Genomic DNA, 22,422 nt, shown 5'->3' on the forward strand with positions numbered 1-22,422 from the left:
ATTAGTGCAATTGTCTCCTAAAATGCACATTTTTCTTTTTTAACTTAAAAAAATCTTTGTCTGTATAGTTATATTATGTTAAAGTGTTTGCCTGAGCTTTAAAAACATAAAAATACACATTTTTCTATGCAATTTCACCTAATCAATGTATTTTTGCAAAGTGTTTCCCTCCTGATATTTGTATTTCCTGTTAATGCAAATTTTTATGTCATTTTCACTAATATATGCATTTATAATGCACACTTCATGCTAGTACATGCGTTTTTGAATGCAATGCTCGGCTGGAGAACTGTTTTGCAAAATTTGGAGAAGTGCCAGTTTCAAAGGATGGCTGCTTTTCTGTTTGCTTCTTGTTTCAGAAGGTGGGAATTGGGTAGGCCCAGATGAAAGTGAGACTGAACCCAATTTCTTCCCCACCTCTTGCTTCTAGTGGACTTGCTGCATTGCACCCAAAGCATGTGGCAGCAAGGAGCCTTGTGGGTGGCTTAATTACCCTTTAAAAAGAAATAAATACATTTCAGAGGGACAGAGGCTGCCTCAGAACAAGTACTTTTAAATTTTTGTACTTTTCTGACATTTTAAAAGATTTTTGCTTTAAAATCCATACAGGAATGGGGTGGGATGGATTCAGTCCTGCTCCCATTCAGAACTGGGCTGGACCAGACTTTAATGGGCCCATCCATCCCCAGTGAGACTGCTGGCCCTCTTGTGATTAGAATAGTATGATTATAGCTGTAATGTGCTGCATCTTGTTTGCTTGGGCATGGTATTGATTCAATTGTTTTGTTTTAAATTGTGTTTTTAATTTGTTCATTGCCCACAGAAAGGATGCTGCGGCATGGGACCGTAAATTAGGATTTCATGCCACAGTATACTTTTTGTGGTCAATGAACAAATTAAAAACACCATTTAAAAGAAAACAATTGAAGCAATGCTAAATCCAAGCAAACAACCACACACAGTATAGAAACAGTCAGGTCCCAGAAGTTCCAGCAAATAAGGGCACAAGTTCAGGTTGAGGGGAAGTTAGTTCCTCAATAGAGAGGGGCTCCCTTTCTGACGTTGCCAATTGCAAAACTTGGATGCATTCAGTAAGCTTCTATATTAAACCACAAGGTCAAGAAACACTCTCTCTCTCTCTCTCTCTCTCTCTCTCTCTCTCTCCCTCTCCCTCTCTCTCTCTGTGTGTGTATGTGTGTATGTGACACAAATGCTGTGAATCAGAGGACGCTGACTTCTGTGTCCATCCAAAACCACATTATGAAATTTTCATGCATTCTGTGGATCTGAACCCTATCAGGAGAGGGGAATGAGCAGATGATGAGGAAAGAAGGAAAGACGTGCAGTGATCCGCCCACAGATGGTTTCAGAAACTATCAGTTGACCTAGAACCTATTAAAGAGGAAAAGTTGAGTTAAGGAATAGGGAGGGTGAAATCATTAGTACTCCCCAGCACCCCAATTTCTCCAGGAGTTGCTGCTGACCTGCTGTCACAGCATTGGCAGAGTTGGGTCCAAAACGCTGGTTTCCATAGATGCCATAGAGATTGAACCTGTATTTGTGAGAGGGGGCCAGGTTGGAGACAATGACCTCGCGGGAACCCCCTCCTACAGGAAGTGCCTGGGGTCTTCCCTCTGCGTCCTTGTACTGGACAGAGAAAGAATCAAAGTTTCCTTCGGGGACACTCCATGAGAGACGGGCAGCGTTGCTGGTGACCTCTGAGACCGAGAGCTGTCCCAGGCGAGGTTCCACCTTTCCTTCCACCGCTTGCACGTCAGGATCTGTGGCTAGAGTTAAAACGAAGATGGTGAGGGAGAGAATGCTGCTGGGGTATCTTCGATGTTTCTCGCCTTCTACAAGTCTCTCCAGCTTTAGGAGGAGGAGAGGTGGGGAAGCATGCTAGCATGATAGATAGGGAAATTTGGGAAACTGTGACATGCAGTTGGAAACTTCCCACATCTACATGCAAGCTGCCAGGAATTTCTAGGGCGTGTCTGTATGCTGCACAGTGAAGAAGAAGAAGACTTTGGGTTTGATATCCCGCTTTATCACTACCCGAAGGAGTCTCAAAGCGGCCAACATTCTCCTTTCCCTTCCTCCCCAACAACAAAAACTCTTTGAGGTGAGTGGGGGTGAGAGACTTCAAAGAAGTGTGACTAGCCCAAGGTCACCTAGCAGCTGCAAGTGGAGGAGCGGAGACGCGAATCTGGTTCACCAGATTACTAGTCTACCGCTCTTAACCACTACACCACCCTGGCTCTTGATAGTGATCTATCAAGGCTTCATGCTAGTGTGTTCATTGCAAAATGAAGTTGTCAAGGCTTGACCAACGGCACCAGAGTGGGGTGAGAGAGGAGCCAGACATCAGAGGGGCAAGCCAGAAATGGTGGTGTCTGGTGTCTGTTGGGTTTAGTGGTGCGTAAGGCAGGAGGCCAACAGTAGGTGGAGCCAGAGGTAATGACAAGCCAAGCTAACGAATTCTAGATTTGTTCTGATCCTTCTGCCCTGTGAGACAAGAGCAATGCAACAGCTAAGGAGGAGGAGCAAGCTGACAGCTTGTGCCACCGTGTGGGGTGGTTGTAATAAGGCAGACAGGTGGGGGTAGCTGAGGACAGGCAGAGTCCAGTGGGGCAGTGGCTAAGGGGAGGAACAAGCAGGAAAGAAAGAAAGACAGCAGGACAGGCACTGATCCTCCCCAAGGGTTTTAGGGACCTAATAAAATGTAATAATGTGGAAAAGATCAGTTAGAGTGAGGAGGTGAAATCATTAGTACACAGCCCCTTCAATTTCTCCCGGAGGTGCTGCTGACCTGTCATCTCAGCAGTGGCAGATATGGGTCCCAAACGCTGGTTTCCAGAGATACCATAGAGATTGAACTTGTATTTGTGAGAGGGGACCAGGTTGGAGACAATGACCTCACGGGAGCCCCCTCCTACAGGAAGCGCCTGTGGCTTTCCCTCTGCGTCTCTGTACTGGACAGAGAAAGAATCAAAGCTTCCTTCGGGGACACTCCATGAGAGACGGGCAGCGTTGCTGGTGACCTCCGAGACCGAGAGCTGGCCCAAGCGGGGTTCCCTTCCGGTAGAGTCCTCTGCATCCACCTCGTCTCTCTTTAGCTGTGTTGCTGTGAGAATTAAAACAGAAATGGCAAGTGAGGGACCTATGCTGGGATAACATTGTAGTGGGCATTGGCCTTCAGATATTCTACCAGAGGAAGAGTGTATACTACACATAGTAAAGGTAAAGGGACCCCTGACCATTAGGTCCAGTCGTGGCCGACTCTGGGGTTGCGGCGCTCATCTCGCTTTATTGGCCAAGGGAGCTGGCGTTTGTCCTCAGACAGCTTCCGGGTCATGTGGCCAGCATGACTAAGCCGCTTCTGGCGAAACCAGAACAGCGCACGGAAACGCCGTTTACCTTCCCGCCGGAGCAGTACCTATTTATCTACTGGCAGTTTGACATGCTTTCGAACTGCTAGGTTGGCATGAGCAGGGACTGAGCAACGGGAGCTCACCCCGTCGCGGGGATTCGAACTGCCGACCTTCTGATTGGCAAGCCCTAGGCTCTGTGGTTTAACCCACAGCGCCACCTTTACCCTTTAAAAAGAAATAAATACATTTCAGAGGGACAGAGGCTGCCTCAGAACAAGTACTTTTAAATTTCTGTACTTTTCTGAGATTTTAAAAGATTTTTGCTTTAAAATCCATACAGGAATGGGGTGGGATGGACTCAATCCTGCTCCCATTCAGAACTGTGATGGACCAGACTTTAATGGGCCCATCCATCCCCAATGAGACTGCTGGCCCTCTTGTGATTAGAATGGTATAATTATAGCTGTAATGTGCTGCATCTTGTATGCTTGGATATGGTATTGATTCAATTGTTTTGTTTTAAAGTGTGTTTTTAATTTGTTCATCGCCCACAGAAAGAATGCTGCAGCATGGGACCGTAAATTAGGATTTAATGCCACAGTATACTTTCTGTGGTCAATGAACAAATTTAAAACACAATTTATACTTTAAAACACACAGTATACTTTCTTTGTCACCATCTTGCCAGACAGAAGGCCTGATGCAAGGAAAGATGGACTTTCCTGCCGGTTCGTTTTCTGAAAAAGAGATCTGCAACCAAAGCAATAAGAAAGGGAAAGCAGAGGGAGGATACAGGACTGGAGAAAACAGCTGTCTTGAAATTACAGAGAGAATGGCATCCATTTTTAGATCCTCTGCTGACCTGTGACAACAATGACTGAGATTGGGCCAAAGCGCCTCCGTCCAGACAAGCCAAAGAGGTTGAACTTATATCTGTAGGAAGGCACCAAGTAGTAAATCACAACAGAGTTGGTCTCCTTATCTACAGGCAGTGCCTGTGGTTTATTGTCAGCATCCTTGTACTGGACCAGGAAGGAGTCAAAGATCCCAGAGGGGACATCCCAAGAGAGGCGGACAGAGTCGCTGGTGACATCAGAAGCAGAGAGCTGCCCAAAGTCAGACCCTGGAGGTGGCGTTCCTCTTTCCCCCCTCTCCGTCACTGGTGTCAACGGAGCTGTAAAAAAAAAAAAAAGTCAACAGTAGATGTTGGTGGAGCACCCTTTCCATGATCAACAAACTTCTGACTGTGAGGTGTGCAAAATTGTACAGTATATTGCACTTCTGGAAGAGGAAAATGCTTAGACAGGCATAGTTTTATTGATCCTGGTTGCAGGGTTTTTAAATAACTTGGAATACTATGTGAGGCTCTGGTCACCTCAAAAAGAGCATTGTAAAGCGGGGGATGGAGCGAATTCATTTCTTTAAAAAGTATATAACATTCTCATGAAAATTCATTGCATCTTACTGCAAAATTCTCTTCATATACACATTTTTGCAAGTGCAATTTCCCCTAACACAATGCAATTATTGTGTGGTATTTTCACCACACAATATGTGAAATTTTATCCACACTTTACTCCTGTATATGCATTATTGTACACACTGCTTGGCTTTAAAATCCATAGGTAAAGGTAAAGGGACCCTGACCATTAGGTCCAGTCGTGACCGACTCTGGGGTTGCGGCGCTCATCTCGCTTTATTGGCCGAGGGAGCCGGCGTACAGCTTCCGGGTCATGTGGCCAGCATGACTAAGCCGCTTCTGGTGAACCAGAGCAGCGCAGGGAAGCGCCGTTTACCTTCCCGCCGGAGCGGTACCTATTTATCTACTTGCACTTTGACATGCTTTAGAACTTCTAGGTTGGCAGGAGCAGGGACAGAGCAACAGGAGCTCACCCCGTCGCCGGGATTCGAACCACTGACCTTCTGATTGGCAAGTCCTAGGCCCTGTGGTTTAACCCACAGCGCCACCCACGTCCCTCTTTAAAATCCATAGAAGTGTGAATTTTGAGGGTCCGCTATGTTTTGGCTTGCATGTTGTTTTGGGAAATGTGATTTTGGTAGGGAACCAGGCAGAGGGCCTTCTCGGTAGTGGCGCCCTCCCTGTGGAACGCCCTCCCACCAGATGTCAAAGAGAACAACAACTACCAGACTTTTAGAAGACATCTGAAGGCAGCCCTGTTTAGGGAAGCTTTTAATGTTTGATGTATCATAGTATTTTAATATTCTTTTGGAAGCCGCCCAGAGTGGCTGGGGAAACCCAGCCAGATGGGCGGGGTATAAATAATAAATTATTATTATTATATTATTATTTCACTTCAGAATGCAAACTGAATGGACTTTCTCCCCGATCCCATATCTAATGGAAAACAGTGTAAATCCTCCAGCAGAGGAGTGAAGAGCCAATTCGCTTTTGTCACATCCACAGCATACATTTAAAGCACTTACTAGACCACTTTAGCAGTCATGGAGAATCCTGCGTACTTTGTTTGTTAAAAGAGTGCTGACCTCGCAGAGCTAGAGTCCCCAGCACCCTTAAACTACAGTTCCCAGGGTGATAGTGCTTGAAGTGTATGCTGTGGATGTGAGTTTTCTCTCTAGGAGTTGGGCAAGGGCCTTGTGTGTGCACTGCTGACCTGTGGAGGCATCAGTGGATATGGGGCCAAGCCGCTCGCCACCAGAGATTCCATAAAGGTCAAATCGGTATCGCTGGGAAGGAGACAGGTCAGAGACTGTGACCTCACGGGAACCACCATCCACAGGCATGGTCTGCAGCTCGTCCTCTCCATCTTCGTACTGAACAAGGAAGGAGTCAAAATTCCCAGTTGGGACACTCCAGGAAAGACGGATTGAATTGCTGTTAGCTTCTGAGACTGAGAGCTGCCCCAAGCTAGGCTCACTCTCTCCATCACCTTCGTCGTCTTCTCCCTCCTTGTTGTCCTCCTCGGCTTCAGCTAGAACAAAAAATGGGGAGTCGGAACAGGGGTAAAGGTCCCGCCGTTGTGAGAAATGAACCACCAGGATCATTTTGCTATCAAGTACGGGGAGGAAAGCATGAACAGACTAACACATCCTGATGGGAGAAAATTCCTGCAAAGGCAAATAAGGCAGCAAATGTGCATTTGTGGCAGAGTTCCTTCAACACAGCTGCTTATAACGCCGTCCATTATAGGAGGGAGGAAATGGGAAATTAGGGAATAAGAAAAAGGAGAGAACGAGTTTCAGGTTGCGTGCACACTCCAATTTACTCTGCATCTAGAGCGCTCCTGCCGCTGGTTTGGGTAGAGGCATACACATGATGTGAGCCTTGATCCCTATCTATCCTATATCTTTCCTGTCATTGCTTAGGAAATACAGGTACTGCATTTCCCCCCAAGCCAGCTTTGATCCATAGTGAGAAAAAGAACAGCACAGCCTCATTGTAAATCAGTAACTGTGTGCACAACCATAGTCCAATAGTTTGCCTGTATACCCCCCCCCTTCGTATTTTAAAATAAACCCTTTTTTGGCAAAAAAAATCAGAAAGCATTGCCTCCTCACAATGACAGCAGACTCTTTAAGAGATGTCCATGAAACTTCTGTGGATCAGGAATTGGTTGAGTAGCAGGAGGTAAAGGGACCCCTGACCATTAGGTCCAGTCGTGATCGACTCTGCGGTTGCGGCGCTCATCTCGCTTTATTGGCCGAGGGAGCCGGCATACAGCTTCCGGGTCATGTGGCCAGCATGACTAAGCTTCTGGCGAAGCAGAGCAGTGCACAGAAACACCATTTACCTTCCCGCTGGAGTGGTACCTATTTATCTACTTGCACGAACTGCTAGGTTGGCAGGAGCAGGGACCGAGCAACGGGAGCTCACCCCGTTGCGGGGATTCGAACAGCCAACCTTCTGATCAGCAAGTCCTAGGCTCTGTGGTTTAACCCACAGCGCCACCCCTGGAATTGTTCAGAGAGCTTCAAACAAAAAGAGATTGGGAAGAGCTCCAAAAGGACCTCTCCAAACTGAATGAATGGGCAGTAAAGTGGCAAGAGCAGTTTAACATAAGCCATTATAAAGTACTGGATGTCAGGGCAAAAAAATAATAAAATCTTGATTTCACATGTACACGCGTGGGGACTGAACTGGCATTGACAGGCCAGGAACGAGACCCTGGGGACGTAGTGGATAGCTTGATGAAGATGTCGACCCCATGTGTGGCAGCTGTGGGAAAAAGTAAATTGTAAATGGAAGTGGGATGATGCAGACAGAGCTTAGAAGGCGAGAGGATGTCACTGAGAGAATTTGCTTCCTCCTTTCTGCCCCTAAAACAGAAAATGAAGAGAGAAGACTTCTGCTGACCTGTGGTGGCTTCAGAGGAAATAGGGCCCAGGCGCCTGCGGCCAACGACCCCGTAGAGATTGAACTTGTATCTGTGGGAAGGAACCAGGTTGGGGACAGTGACCTCGCGAGCAACTCCCTCCACGGTCAGCGCCTGGGGTTTGCCCTCTGCATCCTTGTACTGGATCAGGAAGGAGTCGAAGTCCCCAGTGGGGACAGTCCAGGAGAGAAGAGCGGAATTGCTGGTGACCTCTGAGACAGAGAGCTCTTCTAGGCTGGGCTTCGCTGGGCCTTCGCCAGACACTGCAGCTGCTGAGGCCAAGAGATTAAAAACAAACAGGAATTAAATCTGTGTTCAGCTAGTACAGTGGTACCTTGGGTTAAGAATTAATTCTTTCTGGAGGTCCGTTCTTAACCTGAAACTGTTCTTAACCTGAAGCACCACTTTAGCTAATGGGGCCTCCTGCTGCCGCCGCAGCACGATTTCTGTTCTCATCCTGAAGCAAAGTTCTTAACTCGAGGTACTATTTCTGGGTTAGTGGAGTCTGTAACCTGAAGCGTCTGTAACCTGAAGAGTCTGTAACCCGAGGTACCACTGTACGCTGGGTTCAGAGGCAAATAAATTAGGCTCGAAGCTTAGAGTGTCGAGTTCAAATTCCATCACCGCCAGGGATTTTCATAATTGACATGTAAGAAACACAGCTGAGGCTGCAAGTCTGAGACAGGGCAGATCTAGAGCCTTAAGCTGCTCTCCTCTTGAGGAACTTGGCTTCACAAATTCGCCTCCACAGGAAGAAAAACAGTTACCATCCCTGCTCAAAATCTCACACATAGAATGAAACTCTACCCAAACTGCTTCTTCAGAGCCAGCACCAGGAGTCAGGGCAAACTCCGTCGGCTGACACCCCTACCCCCTCCGTCAGCAGCACTGGTCTGCTTCGCCCCCTCCTTTCCCCAGTGATGCCAAGCTCATTTAGCTCCAGGTAGGCCAGGGTGGCCCAGTAGTAGTGGGGCCAGCCAAAGAAGGGTGAGGCCTGGTTGACCGGACTCACAGGCAGAGGGACCACTGGAATTTTCCCACGATGCAATGATAATGCATCGCAGGCATTGCCTTGAGGGAAATTTAAATGGCAGCGGTGCTGGTGAGTGTAGTTCAACACCAGGTAAAAATACAAATAAAATCAAAGCCCCCCCTCCCTAAGTGACCCAGTTTCTGCTACCTAGGCAGAACCCTCCAGGCTTCCAATATTTACCTCATTATTGCCTGTATTAGCACCAGGCCTGGTAAATTTTCATTTTGAAAAGAGATCATTGAGTCTTTTTTCTATGGATCTGCATATACATTTTTGTCTGAAATATGTGAAATAGCTTAATATAGCCAGACACATGCCGAGGGAGGGACAGACTTGATACTTTCAGTTTCTCTCTGTTTCCCATTTCTCCTAATCTTTGGTTTTCTGAATTTCTGCATCAGTTTCTAATGATTTTTTTAAAGCCTGTGTGAGAATTTGCCTGCATTTTAGTGTGCCTTCTTCCTAATGCACATACAGGCAACACCCGATTTTCGCAAGGGTTGCGTTCTAGGTCATTACGCATGATGGTGGCGCATGTATATGCCCACCCTAGTCCCCTCCCCCTTTTCCTGCCATTTCCGGGCTCTCAGCAATGCGCATGTGCATGGTTGTGTGTGCTCTGAATGCGTGCAAAATGGTTGTTGCCGGTATTAAATTTGTATGAAATTTTGCCTAATATACACATTTTAATGTATATTTCAGCCAACATAACTATATTTCCGAACGTTATTTTCTTGAGCATAGACATTTTTATTCCCACTTCCTTCAAATCTGCACATGTTTGCGTGCACATTATTTGGTTGTCTTGGTTTCATACACGCTGCAACATTTGGAAGAGTGCAGATTTTGAAGATTGGTTGTGTTTCGCTTTGTGTGTCATTTCGGGAAGTACAAATTAAGTAGCTTTTCATTGAAATGTGAACTGAACCAAATTTACACCGCTACTCCCAATGCCCTATTCATGCCAAAGAGCCATGTGCTGACCTGTGACTGTGTCGGCAGAGACAGGGCCAAGGCGTTTGCGCCCTACAATCCCGTAGAGGTTGAACTTGTATCGTCGGGCAGGAGACAGGCCAGAGATGGTAGTCTCATAGGTGCCTCCATCCAAGGGCAGCTGCTGGGGTTTGCCTTCAGCATCCTTGTACTGGACTAAGAAGGAGTCAAATCTCCCGGATACAACAGTCCAGGAGAGGCGGGCAGATTCACTGGTGACATCAGAGACAGAGAGTTCTCCTAAGGTTGGTGGAGCCAGCAATTCTGCAACTGGAGTAGAGAACAGAGAAAGAGAGAACAAAAATGAATAATTGGTAAGCACCAACTTGGCTCCTGTGATCAACTTATCATTCAATAGGTGGTTCTTCAGGTAGTGGCATGTAAGATGGGCAGGAAGCAAAAGATTAGAAGAAGATCCCTGCTGGATCCGACCAGTGGCCCACTCTAGCCCAGAATCCTGTTCCCACAGTGGCCAACCAGATGTCTATGGGAAACAGCAAGTACGAGTGCTCTCGCCACCAGCAATTTCCACACAGTGGTATTCAGGGGCATATACTGCCTTCAACAGTGAAGAGAGAACATAGACATCAGGGTTAGTGTATTGTCTAAAACAATACAGTAGTACCTCGGATTACATACGCTTCAGGTTACATATGCTTCAGGTTACAGACTCTGCTAACCCACAAATAGTAGCTCGGGTTAAGAACTTTGCTTCAGGATGAGAACAGAAATCGCACGGCGGCAGTGGGAGGCCCCATTAGCTAAAGTGGTGCTTCAGGTTAAGAACAGTTTCAGGTTAAGAACAGACCTCCGGAACGAATTAAATATGTAACTAGAGGTACCACTGTACAGCGATAGTGCCGACTTAATGTCAATAGTTCCAAAGCATGGGAGCTGCCACACTGAAAGGCTGACTCCCTGCAAATGCAGAATGAACATTATTATTATTATTATTTATTAAATTTGTATACCGCCCCTCATCTGAAGATCACAACAGAAAAAGTACAAAATGGGAACGAAAAATACATAATGAAACAAACCAATAATTCCACCCCCACGCACAAACACATTTAAAAAGCCATAGAAAGTTAATCAGACGAATGCCTTGTTGAAGAGGAACGTTTTCACCTAGTGCCTAAAGATATGTAATGATAGCGCCAGAGGAGCCTCCCTGGGGAGAGCATTCCACAAACGGGGAGCCTCCAAAGTAATAATAATAATTTATTATTTATACCCCACCCATCTGGCTGGGTCTCCCCAGCCACCCTGGGTCTCCCCAGCCACCCTGGGCGGCTTCCAACAAAGTATTAAAATACAAAGTATTAAAAGCTTCCCTAAACAGGGCTGCCTTCAGATGTCTTCTAAAAGTCTGGTAGTTGTTCTTCTCTTTGACATCTGGCAGGGATGTCAAAGAGAAGAACGACTACCAGTAAGGACCCGTAGTCGTGTTGCCACCCTCTGGACTCCTCGTGTAGGAGGCACACAAAGAAGGGATGATGGTCACAGGGTCCAGGTTGGTTTGGAGAGTCCCACGTGGGCTCAGCCACTATATTTGCTTGAATTGACACAGAAAATAGATCCTGGGAAAGGGCCCCAGCTCATCAAGTGAAGCTGACCTGTGGTGGCATCTGTGGAGATGGGGCCATGGCGCTTGCGGCCAGTGAGTCCGTAAAGGTTGAACTTGTATCTGCGGGAAGGAACCAGATTGGGGACGATGGTCTCACGGAAAGCTCCCTCCACTGGGATTGCCTGAGGTTTGCCCTCAACGTCCTTGTACTGGATCAGGAAAGAGTCGAAGCTCCCAGTAGGGACAGTCCAGGAGAGACGGATGGAATCGGTGGTGATATCCAAGGCTGACAGCTCTCCCAAGCTGGGCTGAGGAGCTGGCGTTGTTGGTAGTACAGCTGAAAAATGGAGAAACAGAGAAAGTGCATCTTAAGGGATGGGGGAAGCAAGAGGTAAGAGAAGCAGAAGGCTCTCAGGAGCAGGGAGCTCCCCAGGCTGGGAGCAACTGAGGGCTCCTTTGGAGGTGACATTGAGGAAACAGACAGTAGCAGAGAAAATTTTCAACTGTCCTGAGTTGGTTCTCAGGAATGGAGGAATCTGCCTTGTATACTGAGTCAGGTCTTAGAGAAAAAATTCATTTGACCTACCAAGGTGGTTCTCACGAAAATAAGAAGCTACCTTATGCTGAGTTGGACCATTGGTCCATCTAGTTCAGTAGTATCCAGACTGCTAGCAGCTCTCCAGGGTTTGAGGCAAGAAATCTCTCCTAGCCCTATCTGGAGATGTCAGGGACTGAATCTGGGACCTTCTGCATGCAGAGCAGCAGCTATACCCGTAAGCCGTGGCCTCTTGACCATGTATTATGGCTGGCAGAAGGTATTTAGAACCTCCCCTTGCTGACCTGTGACTGTGTCAGTAGAAACTGGACCCAGACGCTTGCGACCAGAGAGTCCGTAAAGGTTAAACTTGTATCTTCGGGAAGGCACAAGGCTGGAGACGGTGACTTCGCGAGAAGCTCCGTCCACTGGAAGGGCCTGAGGCTTCCCCTCTGCATCCTTGTACTGGACCAGGAAGGAGTCGAAGCTCCCAGTGGGGACAGTCCAGGAGAGACGGACAGAGTCGGTGGTGACGTCTGAGACTGAGAGCTCTCCCAAGCTGGGCTGAGGAGCAGGTGTTGTTGGTAGTGGGGCTGCGAAACAGAGGAGGAAGAGATGAGAATGTACATCTTAACGGATGCGGGAAGGAAGAAATGAGACAGAGGCAGAAGGTTCTTTTAATGAACTCTGTGATATCTGGGTGGCCTTGAGATGGGTGCTTCACCTCCAGGCCTGGTGCTTTTACTTTAAGCAAGCAAGAAACAAACCTCCATGTGACACTTTCCAATTTGCGGCAAGCGTTTTCTCCTAAAGCTGATCCCAAAGTGCCCCCTGCTTTTGGAACATTGGAAGGTAGCTGATACTGAGTCAGGCCATTGCTCCATCTAGTATTGTCTAATCCAGGGTTTCCCAAAATTGGGTATCCAGCTGTTGTTGGACTACAGCTCCCATCGTCCCTATCTTGCAGGACCAGTACTCAGGGATGATGGGAATTATACTCCAAAAAAGAGTTGGAAACCCTGATCTACAGTAACTTGGTAGCAGCTGCTCTTCCATTGAGCTAGGTCCCTTTCCATACTAGCCTCTTCTGAAAGGGACAGCAGTTCTGGAGACTTTGGGCAAACTAAATCCTAAAATAAATTGAAATGAGGTGGGAGCTTGCCAAAATAGGAATTAGCATGTGGCTGCGTTATTAATTCTTTTCAAGATCGTTAAAAGCTTTGCCAACATTTTTAACCCTGTGGTGTATCTTTTTGCCCCATTCTGCTCTGGTTCATCAGAAGCGGCTTAGTCATGCTGGCCACATGACCCGGAAGCTGTACGCCGGCTCCCTCGGCCAGTAAAGCGAGATGAGAGCCACAACCCCAGAGTCGTCCGCAACTGGACCTAGTGGTCAGGGGTCCCTTTACGTTTACTTAGAGTAGACCCACTGATATTAACAGAACAAAGTTAGTTGTGTCCATTAAAGCTCCTGGGTTTACTCTGAGTAGAAAGTAACTGGATACAACCACATGAAGATACAGAAGCGGTTTGGAAGTTTATTGCATCTGAATATCCAGTTCCTCAAGCCAAGATGGAAATGTGAGCCTGGAGAGAATGCTGCCACGTTTGTCTAGGACAAATGCCTCCCCAAACTGGTGACCTCCAGATTGAGGGGAGGCTGTTTTAAAGAAGGATGGTTGCTGACCTGTCTCTGCTTCGGTGGAGATGGGGCCCAGACGCTTTCGGCCCAAGACACCATAGAGGTTGATCTGGTATGTGTGGGACGGGGCCAAGTCGTGGAGGTGGAGGGAGCGGAGGCGCCCGTCAACAGGGAGAACCTGGGGTTTGCCCTGAGTGTCTTGGTATTGGATGATGAAAGAGTCAAAGTCCCCAGCCTCCACAGTCCAGGAGACGTCAAGGGAGTTTGGCATGGCATTACCAGCTGTTAGCTCTCCGAGCTTGAGTGCTGGAGTGGGCTTCACCATCAGTTGATCTGGAACAGAGAGAAGAATAAGGAGTCAATGGCCACCATGAGAGAGAGAGAGAGAGAGAGAGAGAGAGAGAGGCTTCTTCCAACTTATCACCTATGCCAGAGGGTGTCGTGGTCTGCCCAGTGCTGGCATCACCACCTGGCATCATTGCCAGGGCCATTACAGCCTCAGCTGCTGACCGGACACCCTTAATTTTCACCCCCTTTCCTCCCGGCACTCTCTTTTTCTAAAAAACCCCCATAATTTTTATTGAGTTTTCCAAAATTACATTTCGCATAAATTACCTAAACTTCCTAACTACCATGTTACTCAAAGTGAGTATCGACTTCCATCCCTCCCTCTTTCTGACTTCCCCATTTTTTTGTGTCAGATCATTCGCATTTCTATAACCACTTCTTTACTAAATATTATCTTTATCATTCACCCTCTTATATGTAAATTAGCTCCTTAATTTCACATTACAAAACATTTCATGTTAAAGCTGCAAAAGTTTTCAAATATTTACAATTTTCTTTCAAATAAATTATAAATTTGCTCCAGTCCTTAAGAAACATTGCACTGGTTTTTTATCTTTCCCGTTAACTTTGCCAGTTCAATATATTCTACCATCTTTATCTGCCAGTCTTTGAGGGAGGGGAGTTCTTGCTGCTTCCATCTTTGGGCCATCAAAATTCTTGCAGCAGTTGTGGCACACATAAGCAAATTTACATCGGTTTTTTTAATTTCCTCATCAATTAACCCAATAAGAAGGCCTTTGGTTTTTTACCAAAATTATAACCTCCCAGCACTCTCTCAACACTGCCTGACAAATGGATCTAGCCACTATTTTAATCTCCCACAATGCCCTCAAGCAAGCATTGCTTTGGGGTTTCGTGGAAAACGTCAGTGGTGGCTAAAGCTGCATATTCCTGCATTACAGGAATAGGCGATCTTCAGTGTCCCTTACAACACGATGATTCCATGATTCTATATGACAATCAAAATGAATAATTCGCCCTGACGTGGGGGGGGGGGGACGCACTTCCAGGGCACAGTGGCTACTTCGTATATATTTGCATGCACCCTCAGTCTGCATTACAGATGGAGACGCAGCGACGCCCCTGCTGCTGAGACAGAATGGAAATAAACTGCTTCCCCTGTGAAAGAATTATGGTTGCTGTGACCGCAGCTGACCTGTGACCGCACTAGTGGAAATGGGGCCAATCCGCTTGCGACCAGAGATCCCATAGAGATTGAACTTGTATCTACGGGAAGGCAGGAGGCTAGAAATGGTGACCTCGCGAGAACCTCCGTCCACCGGAAGGGCCTGAGGCCTCCCCTCCGCATCCTTGTATTGGACCAGGAAGGAGTCAAAGTTCCCAGTGGGGACTGTCCAGAGGAGGCGGAGAGAATCACTAGAAACATCAACGGCTGTGAGTTCCCCTAGGGTGGGTTGTGGTGGCGGCGTCACTGCCGAGGCTAAAACACAGAGGGAGAGAAAAAGGGGGTGAAGAGTGAAGTCGGAAACTCTTCTGCTCCTGTAAAAATTAAGTCATGATTAGAAGAATGCAAAATGTCTCCCAGTGTGCTCCTTCTAAGCCTTAGGGCCTAAGGCATAGAACAGACTGAAGAGCTGTACCAAAAGGTAAGATGAGATTAACTCACCCATAGTTTTTCCCAAACAGCAAGGCTAAAAAGCAGGCACTCATAATTAGGGATGCTGAAGAATGCCAACTGGATCAGAAACAGGTGCAGAAATCACCTGTTTGCAGATTCACTAGTTGCCAGGACCGGATTAAGATACCGCAAATGCAAGTGGGCAGTTCTTGACAGCGTATTTCAAAGCTGCAAATAACTATCACCACTGGTGACTGGCACCCAAATGATGCATAAAAGCTATGGCTGTGGTGATCCGTATGCACTGGTAACCTCAAGTCGAAACAAAATTAAAAAATTCCTTCCAGTAGCACCTTAAAAAGGGACCCCTGACCATTAGGTCCAGTTGTGACCCACTCTGGGGTTGCGGTGCTCATCTCGCTTTATTGGCCAAGGGAGCCGGTGTACAGCTTCCGGGTCATGTGGCCAGCATGACTAAGCCACTTCTAGGGAACCAGAGCAGCGCATGGAAACACCGTTTACCTTCCCGCCGGAGCAGTACCTATTTATCTACTTGCACTTTGACGTGCTTTCGAACTGCTAGGTTGGCAGGAGCAGGGACTGAGCAACGGGAGCTCACCCCCTTGCGGGGATTCGAACCACCGACCATCTGATCGGCAAGTCCTAGGCTCTATGGTTTAACCCACAGTGCCACCCACCTTAGAGAGCAACTAAGTTTGTTATTGGGCTATCTACCTGTAACCTGTAACCTCAAGATTAGACTTTTGCAATGCGCTCTGTGTGGGGCTACCCTGGTGCCTGGTCCGGTGCAAAAAGCTGTGGCTACACTGTTGGTGAGGACAGACTGCTGCCATTGCATAAATCTAGTGCTTAAAAGCTTGCATGGGCTGCCCATATGTTAGAGAGCCAAGTTCAGGGGTCATGTATTAGTTCACAAGGTCCTTAACAACTTTGGTCCAGGATTGTTGAAGGACCGACTGGTCCCTTATATCCCTGTCTGACCACCGAGATCATATTTAATAAAGCAAGAAAAACTGACACCAATTTTCCATGTGAGTCCCCTTGCTACCTCAAATCTTCTACATTCTATCTCCTCACCCATTTAAATTGCCATAAATGTAGTGCAAACGGGGCTGGGAAAGTAGTTCATGAGGGAGAGGGAAAAGGAACTTTCACCATAAGTATCTGCCTGTGGGCCAGGCTATCACTTGAGCACAGAGGTTTTTCTTTCCTCCCACCACCCAAGAAAGGCCCTTCAGGTGTAGAGCTCAAAAGGTATGCCTGAAAGAGAACAGAAATTCATAGGCTGGGGTGCATCTTCTTCCAATGCTGCAGATGTGCCCTGAGGAAGAAAGGAGAAAAGGGTGTCCGGGGTGGGGGGAGGGGAAAGACCACAGCCTAGTTGGCCACTTCATCCATTGCTGACCTGTGACAGCCTCCACTGGCAGGGGGCCATAGCGCTTGCCGTGGTAAAGTCCGTAGAGGTTAAACGTGTATCTGTGAGAGGGCTCCAGGTTGGAGACTGTGAGTGTGCGGGAAGCCCCATCCACGGGCAACGCCTGCGGCCTCCCATCTGCATCTTCGTATTCCACTAGAAAGGAGTCAAAATTCCCAGTTGGGACGGTCCAGGAGAGACGAGCCGAGTCACTGGTGATGTCAGAAACGGACAGCTGGTCTAGGCTGAGCTGAACGACGGTGACCTTTTCTGTGGTGGCCTTTGGTGGCGTTCCTACAGCAGCGAAAACAGAGAGAAAGTGTAACCCCATAGCGGTGGGACAAGATGTAGGGCAGCGGTGGGGGACTCTGTTACCAGCCTGAGGGATGCATTCCCTTCTGGTTCACCTCTGACAGTCCCCAGGCCAATGGTGGGTGTGGTCAGAGGTAAAAGAGGGTGGAGCCACGAATGTCAATGTTGCTTTTGCAAATTGGTTTCTCCCAATTTCTCCTTTTTCTAGTTTTGGGTTCAGCTTCATGGGCAAAGCCAGGATTTTTGTTGGGGGGGTGGCAGGACTTTATTAGGGTGGCAGAACTTATGTGATTGGTCAGTATTTCTATTGTTTTACTTTTGGGGGGCAGAGCAGCAGCTGCCCCCTCTGGCTACGCCCATGTTCAGCTTGTTGCATTTCTGCAGCAATTTTAAATTTATTTTTGGGTTTTTTTGGGATTTTTAAGAATAAGGCACTATGAAAATTCAGCTGCAGATATCTTATACCGTGAGAGACTGAGGCCCTTTAAGAGTCATGTTTTCCCTGCTAAAAGAAACATGGGATTTCTGGTTTGTTAAAGGAGATGAGAATTGTTAGGAGACTTTTAGCAAACTAGAGTATATGTTTGTCCCATTGCAATCTCAAATTACCTGCAATCCTTTTCCCTGGGCCCATTTAAACTTGCCATAAATGGAGAGCAAATGGGCTGAGTCACTGGTGATGTCAAACGGGGCTGTGAAAGTGGTTCGCGACGGAGAGGAAGAAGGAACTTTCAGCTCAATGTTAAGATAAATGTAAAATGTAAGTACAGTCATACCCTGGAAGTTGAACAGAATCCGTTCGACTTCCAAAATGTTTGACTTCCAAAATGCAGCATCTGATTGGCTGCAGAAAGCTTCTGCAACCAATCGGAAACCTCAGAAGCCCCACCAAACATTTGGCTTCCAAAAGAACGTTCGAAAACCGGAACATTCACTTCCAGTTTTCTATCGTTCAGAAGCTGGAACGTTCAACTCCCAAGGCGTTCGGGAACTGAGGTACGACTGTATCTGCCTGTGGGCCAGGCTATCACTCGAGCAGAGAGGTTTTTCTCTCCTCCCACCACCCAAGAAAGGCCCTTCAGGTGTAGAGCTCAAAAGGTATGCCTGAAAGAGAACAGAAATTCATAGGCTGGGATGCATCTTCTTCCAATGCTTCAGATGTGCCCTGAGGAAGAAAGGAGAAAAGCGTGTCCGGGGTGGGGGGAGGGGAAAGACCACAGCCCAGTCGGCCAGTTCATCCACTGCTGACCTGTGACAAACTCCACTGGCAGGGGGCCATAGCGCTTGCCGCGGTAAAGTCCGTAGAGGTTAAATGTGTATCTGTGGGAGGGCTCCAGGTTGGGGACAGTGAGTGTGCGGGAAGCCCCATCCACGGGCAACGCCTGCGGCCTCCCATCTGCATCTTCGTATTCCACTAGAAAGGAGTCAAAATTCCCAGTTGGGACAGTCCAGGAGAGACGGGCCGAGTCACTGGTGATGTCAGAAACAGACAGCTGGTCTAGGCTGAGCTGAACGACGGTGACCTTTTCTGTGGTGGCCTTTGGTGGCGTTCCTACAGCAGCTAAAACAGAGAGAAAATGTAACCCCATAGCGGTGGGACAAGAAGTAGGGCAGCGGTGGGGGACTCTGTTACCAGCCTGAGGGATGCATTCCCTTCTGGTTCACCTCTGACAGTCCCCAGGCCAATGGTGGGTGTGGCTAGAGGCAAAAGGGGGTGGAGCCATGAATGTCAATGTTGCCTTTGTAAAGTACGCTGTTTTCTGCATACAGTCAGATATGTCTCTCTATCCCCCACCCAAGCAAACAAGAGCAATATCAGAGTCCAAGGACACATTCCAAGTCAGGCCAAAAGACTTGGGTGCAAAGCAAGGCTTGTGAGGGGTGTGTCCTGAGGGGAGGGTGTGTGTCCAGCAGACAGTTCCAAGGGCCAGACTGAGATGCCTGGAAGGCTACTTATGGCTCCCAGGCCAAATGAGGTTCCCTAACCCATAGAGAGCTAAACTATATGTGAAAGGGGCATTGCATGCTAGTAGGCACAGACAAAGCAGTCAGCTTTGGTTTGTCACAATTTCTCCATTTTCTAGTTTTGGGTTCACATTCATGCGCATAGCCAGGATGTTTTATTAGGGGGGCAGAAGCGATGGTCAATATTTCTATTGTTTTACTTGATCTGGGGGGCAGCTGCCCCCCCCCCCGGCTACACCTATGTTCAGCTTGTTGCATTTCTGCAGCAGTTTTAAATTGATTTGGGGTTTCTTCGGATTTTTAAAAATAAGACACTATGAAAATTTAGCTGCAGATATCTTACACCCTGGGAAACAGAGGCCCTTTAAGAGCCATGGCTTCCCTGCTAAAAGAAACCTAGGATTTCTGGTTCGTTAAGGGAGATGAGAGTTGTGAGGAGACCCTTAGCAAACCAGACTTTGAAACCTAGTAAGTCTCATAGGCATCTCAAATTTTCTACAATCCTTTTACCTAGGCCGCTTCAAACTTGACATAAGTGGAAGGCATATGGGCTGAGTCACTGGTGATGTCAAACAGGGCTGTGAAAGTGGTTTGTGACAGAGAGGGAGAAGGAATTTCAGCTCAATGTTAAGATAAATGTAAAAAGTAAGTATCTGCTTGTGGCCAGGCTATCACTTGAGCAGAGAGGTTTTTCTCTCCTCCCGCCACCCAAGAAAGGCCCTTCAGGTGTAGAGCTCAAAAGGTATGCCTGAAAGAGAACAGAAATTCACAGGCTGGGATACATGTTTTTCCAATGCTGCAGATGCGCGCTGAGGAAGAAAGGAGAAAAGCCTGTCCGAGGCAGGGGGAGGGGAAAGACCACAGCCCAGTCGGCCAGTTTATCCATTGCTGACCTGTGACAGCCTCCACTAGCAGGGGGCCATAGCGCTTGCCATGATAAAGTCCGTAGAGGTTAAACGTGTATCTGTGGGAGGGCTCCAGGTTGGGGACAGTGAGCGTGTGGGAAGCCCCATCCACGGGCAACGCCTGTGGCCTCCCATCTGCATCTTCGTATTCCACTAGAAAGGAGTCAAAATTCCCAGTTGGGACGGTCCAGGAGAGACGGGCCGAGTCACTGGTGATGTCAGAAATGGACAGCTGGTCCAGGCTGAGTTGAACGACGGTGACCTTTTCTGTGGTGGCCTTTGGTGGCGTTCCTACAGCAGCTAAAACAGAGAGAAAGTGTAACTCCATAGCAGTGGGACAAGATGTAGGGCAGGGGTGGGGGACACTTTTACCAGCCTGAGGATGCATTTCCTTCTCGTCTATCTCTGAAAGTCCCCAGGCCAATGGTGGGTGTGGCTAGATGCAAAAGGGGGTGGAGCTATGAATGTCAATGTTGCCTTTGTAAAGTAGGCTGTTTTCTGTATGCACTCAGGCATATCTCTCTATCACCCACCAACCCACCCAAGGAAGCAAGCAAGCAAGTGCAGTATCAGAGTCCAAGGACACAATCCAAGTCAGGCCAAAAGACTAAAGCAAGGCTTGTGAGGCATGTGTCCAGCGGATAGTTCCAAGGGGCAGACTGAGATGCCTGGAGGGCCGAATATGGCTCCCAGGCCAAGTGAGGTTCCCTAATCCAAAGAGAGCTAAACTATACAGTGGTACCTCGGGTTAAGCACTTGATTCATTCCAGAGGTCCGTTCTTAACCTGAAACTGTTCTTAACCTGAAGCACCACTTTAGCTAATGGGGCCTCCCGCTGCCACCGCACCGCGCCACTGGAGCACAATTTCTGTTCTCATCCAGAAGCAAAGTTCTTAACCCGAGGTACTATTTCTGGGTTAGCGGAGTCTGTAACCTGAAGCATATGTAACCTGAAGCGTATGTAACCCGAGGTACCACTGTATGTGAAAGGGGCAATGCATGCTGGTAGGCATGGACAAAGCAGTCATTTCTGGTTCTTCCCAGTTTCTCCTTTTTCTAGTTTCTGGTTTAGCTTGTTGCAGTTCTGCAACCGTTCCAACTTTATCTTATGTTTAAAAAGAAAATAAGGCACAATGAAAATTCAGATGCAAATATGTTACAATGCTGGCGACTGAGGCCCAGTGTAAGAGTCATGGCTTCCCTGCTAAAGGAATCCTGGGACTTGTAGTTTGTTAACGGAGTTTAGAGTTGCTAGGAGACGTTTAACAAGCTAGATTTTCCTGGTCCACAGTTCTCCAGCAATTGTGGCCGGGATGAAGAACCCAATGCCTTCCAGAAGTTGCTGGACTATAACTCCTATCATCCCAGGCCATCAGCTTTGCTGGCTGGGCCTAATGGGACCTGGGGTCCAAAAACATCTGGAGGGTCATAGGATCTCCATCATTAGTCAGACAAAATCCCTGATCACCTGCTCCATCTTACTTTTTTAAACGGACTGGAGGTGTCCAATATTAAACCTGGGACTGTTTACATGCAAAGCAACTGATCTACCGTGTAGCTACGGAGTTGTGGAGCGACATGGTGCTGTATATTTAAGGAAGCAAGACTATGCAAGTCCCCATGCCACCTCAAATTTTCTACAATCTGTCTCCACAGGCCCCTTCAAACCTGCCATAAATGTAGTGCAAATGGGGCTGGGAGAATGGTTTGCGACGGAAGGGGAGAAGGAACTTTCAGCTCAATGTTACGATGAATGTAAAAAGTAAGTATCTGCCTGTGGGCCAGGCTATCACTCGAGCAGAGAGGTTTTTCTCTCCTCCCGCCACCCAAGAAAGGCCCTTCAGGTGTAGAGCTCAAAAGGTATGCCTGAAAGAGAACAGAAAATCATTGGCTGGGGTGCATCTTCTTCCAATGTGCCTTGAGGAAGAAAGGACAAAAGTGTGTCCGGGCGGGGGAGGGGAAAGACCACAGCCCAGTCGGCCAGTTCATCCACTGCTGACCTGTGACAGCCTCCACTGGCAGGGGGCCATAGCGCTTGCCGTGATAAAGTCCGTAGAGGTTAAACGTGTATCTGTGGGAGGGCTCCAGGTTGGGGACAGTGAGCGTGCGGGAAGCCCCATCCACGGGCAACGCCTGCGGCCTCCCATCTGCATCTTCATACTCCACTAGAAATGAGTCAAAATTCCCAGTTGGGACAGTCCAGGAGAGACGGGCCGAGTCACTGGTGATGTCAGAAACAGACAGCTGGTCCAGGCTGAGCTGAACGACGGTGACCTTTTCTGTGGTGGCCTTTGGTGGCTTTCCTACAGCAGCTAAAACAGAGAGAAAATGTAACCCCATAGCAGTGGGACAAGATGCAGGGCAGGGGTGGGGGACTCTGTTACC

At 47.9% G+C, this 22,422-nt stretch overlaps 1 protein-coding gene across 11 annotated transcripts in view; it reads right to left on the reverse strand.

The window, feature by feature from the left end:
• Positions 1-22,422, reverse strand: part of TNXB (tenascin XB) — a 124,729-nt gene that overhangs the window by 30,961 nt on the left and 71,346 nt on the right. For 4 of the 11 annotated variants that reach the window (XM_080991533.1, XM_080991527.1, XM_080991534.1 and 1 more), the window contains 14 exons: positions 22,038-22,349; positions 20,026-20,337; positions 18,417-18,728; positions 16,847-17,149; positions 14,998-15,282; positions 13,539-13,826; positions 12,157-12,444; positions 11,366-11,653; positions 9,741-10,019; positions 7,705-7,995; positions 6,005-6,322; positions 4,234-4,545; positions 2,810-3,124; positions 1,485-1,787 (listed from right to left, as the gene is read on the reverse strand). In XM_080991533.1, the coding sequence (XP_080847659.1) occupies positions 1,485-1,787; positions 2,810-3,124; positions 4,234-4,545; positions 6,005-6,322; positions 7,705-7,995; positions 9,741-10,019; positions 11,366-11,653; positions 12,157-12,444; positions 13,539-13,826; positions 14,998-15,282; positions 16,847-17,149; positions 18,417-18,728; positions 20,026-20,337; positions 22,038-22,349 (4,206 nt within the window). The remainder of the gene's footprint in view (positions 1-1,484; positions 1,788-2,809; positions 3,125-4,233; positions 4,546-6,004; positions 6,323-7,704; positions 7,996-9,740; positions 10,020-11,365; positions 11,654-12,156; positions 12,445-13,538; positions 13,827-14,997; positions 15,283-16,846; positions 17,150-18,416; positions 18,729-20,025; positions 20,338-22,037; positions 22,350-22,422) is intronic. The other 7 variants (XM_080991531.1, XM_080991530.1, XM_080991532.1 and 4 more) reach the window with 7 other exon arrangements.

The sequence above is a fragment of the Podarcis pityusensis genome (genome assembly GCF_964106645.2).
Source record: "Podarcis pityusensis genome assembly, chromosome: 2".
In the NCBI taxonomy this organism is placed as follows: domain Eukaryota; kingdom Metazoa; phylum Chordata; class Lepidosauria; order Squamata; family Lacertidae; genus Podarcis; species Podarcis pityusensis.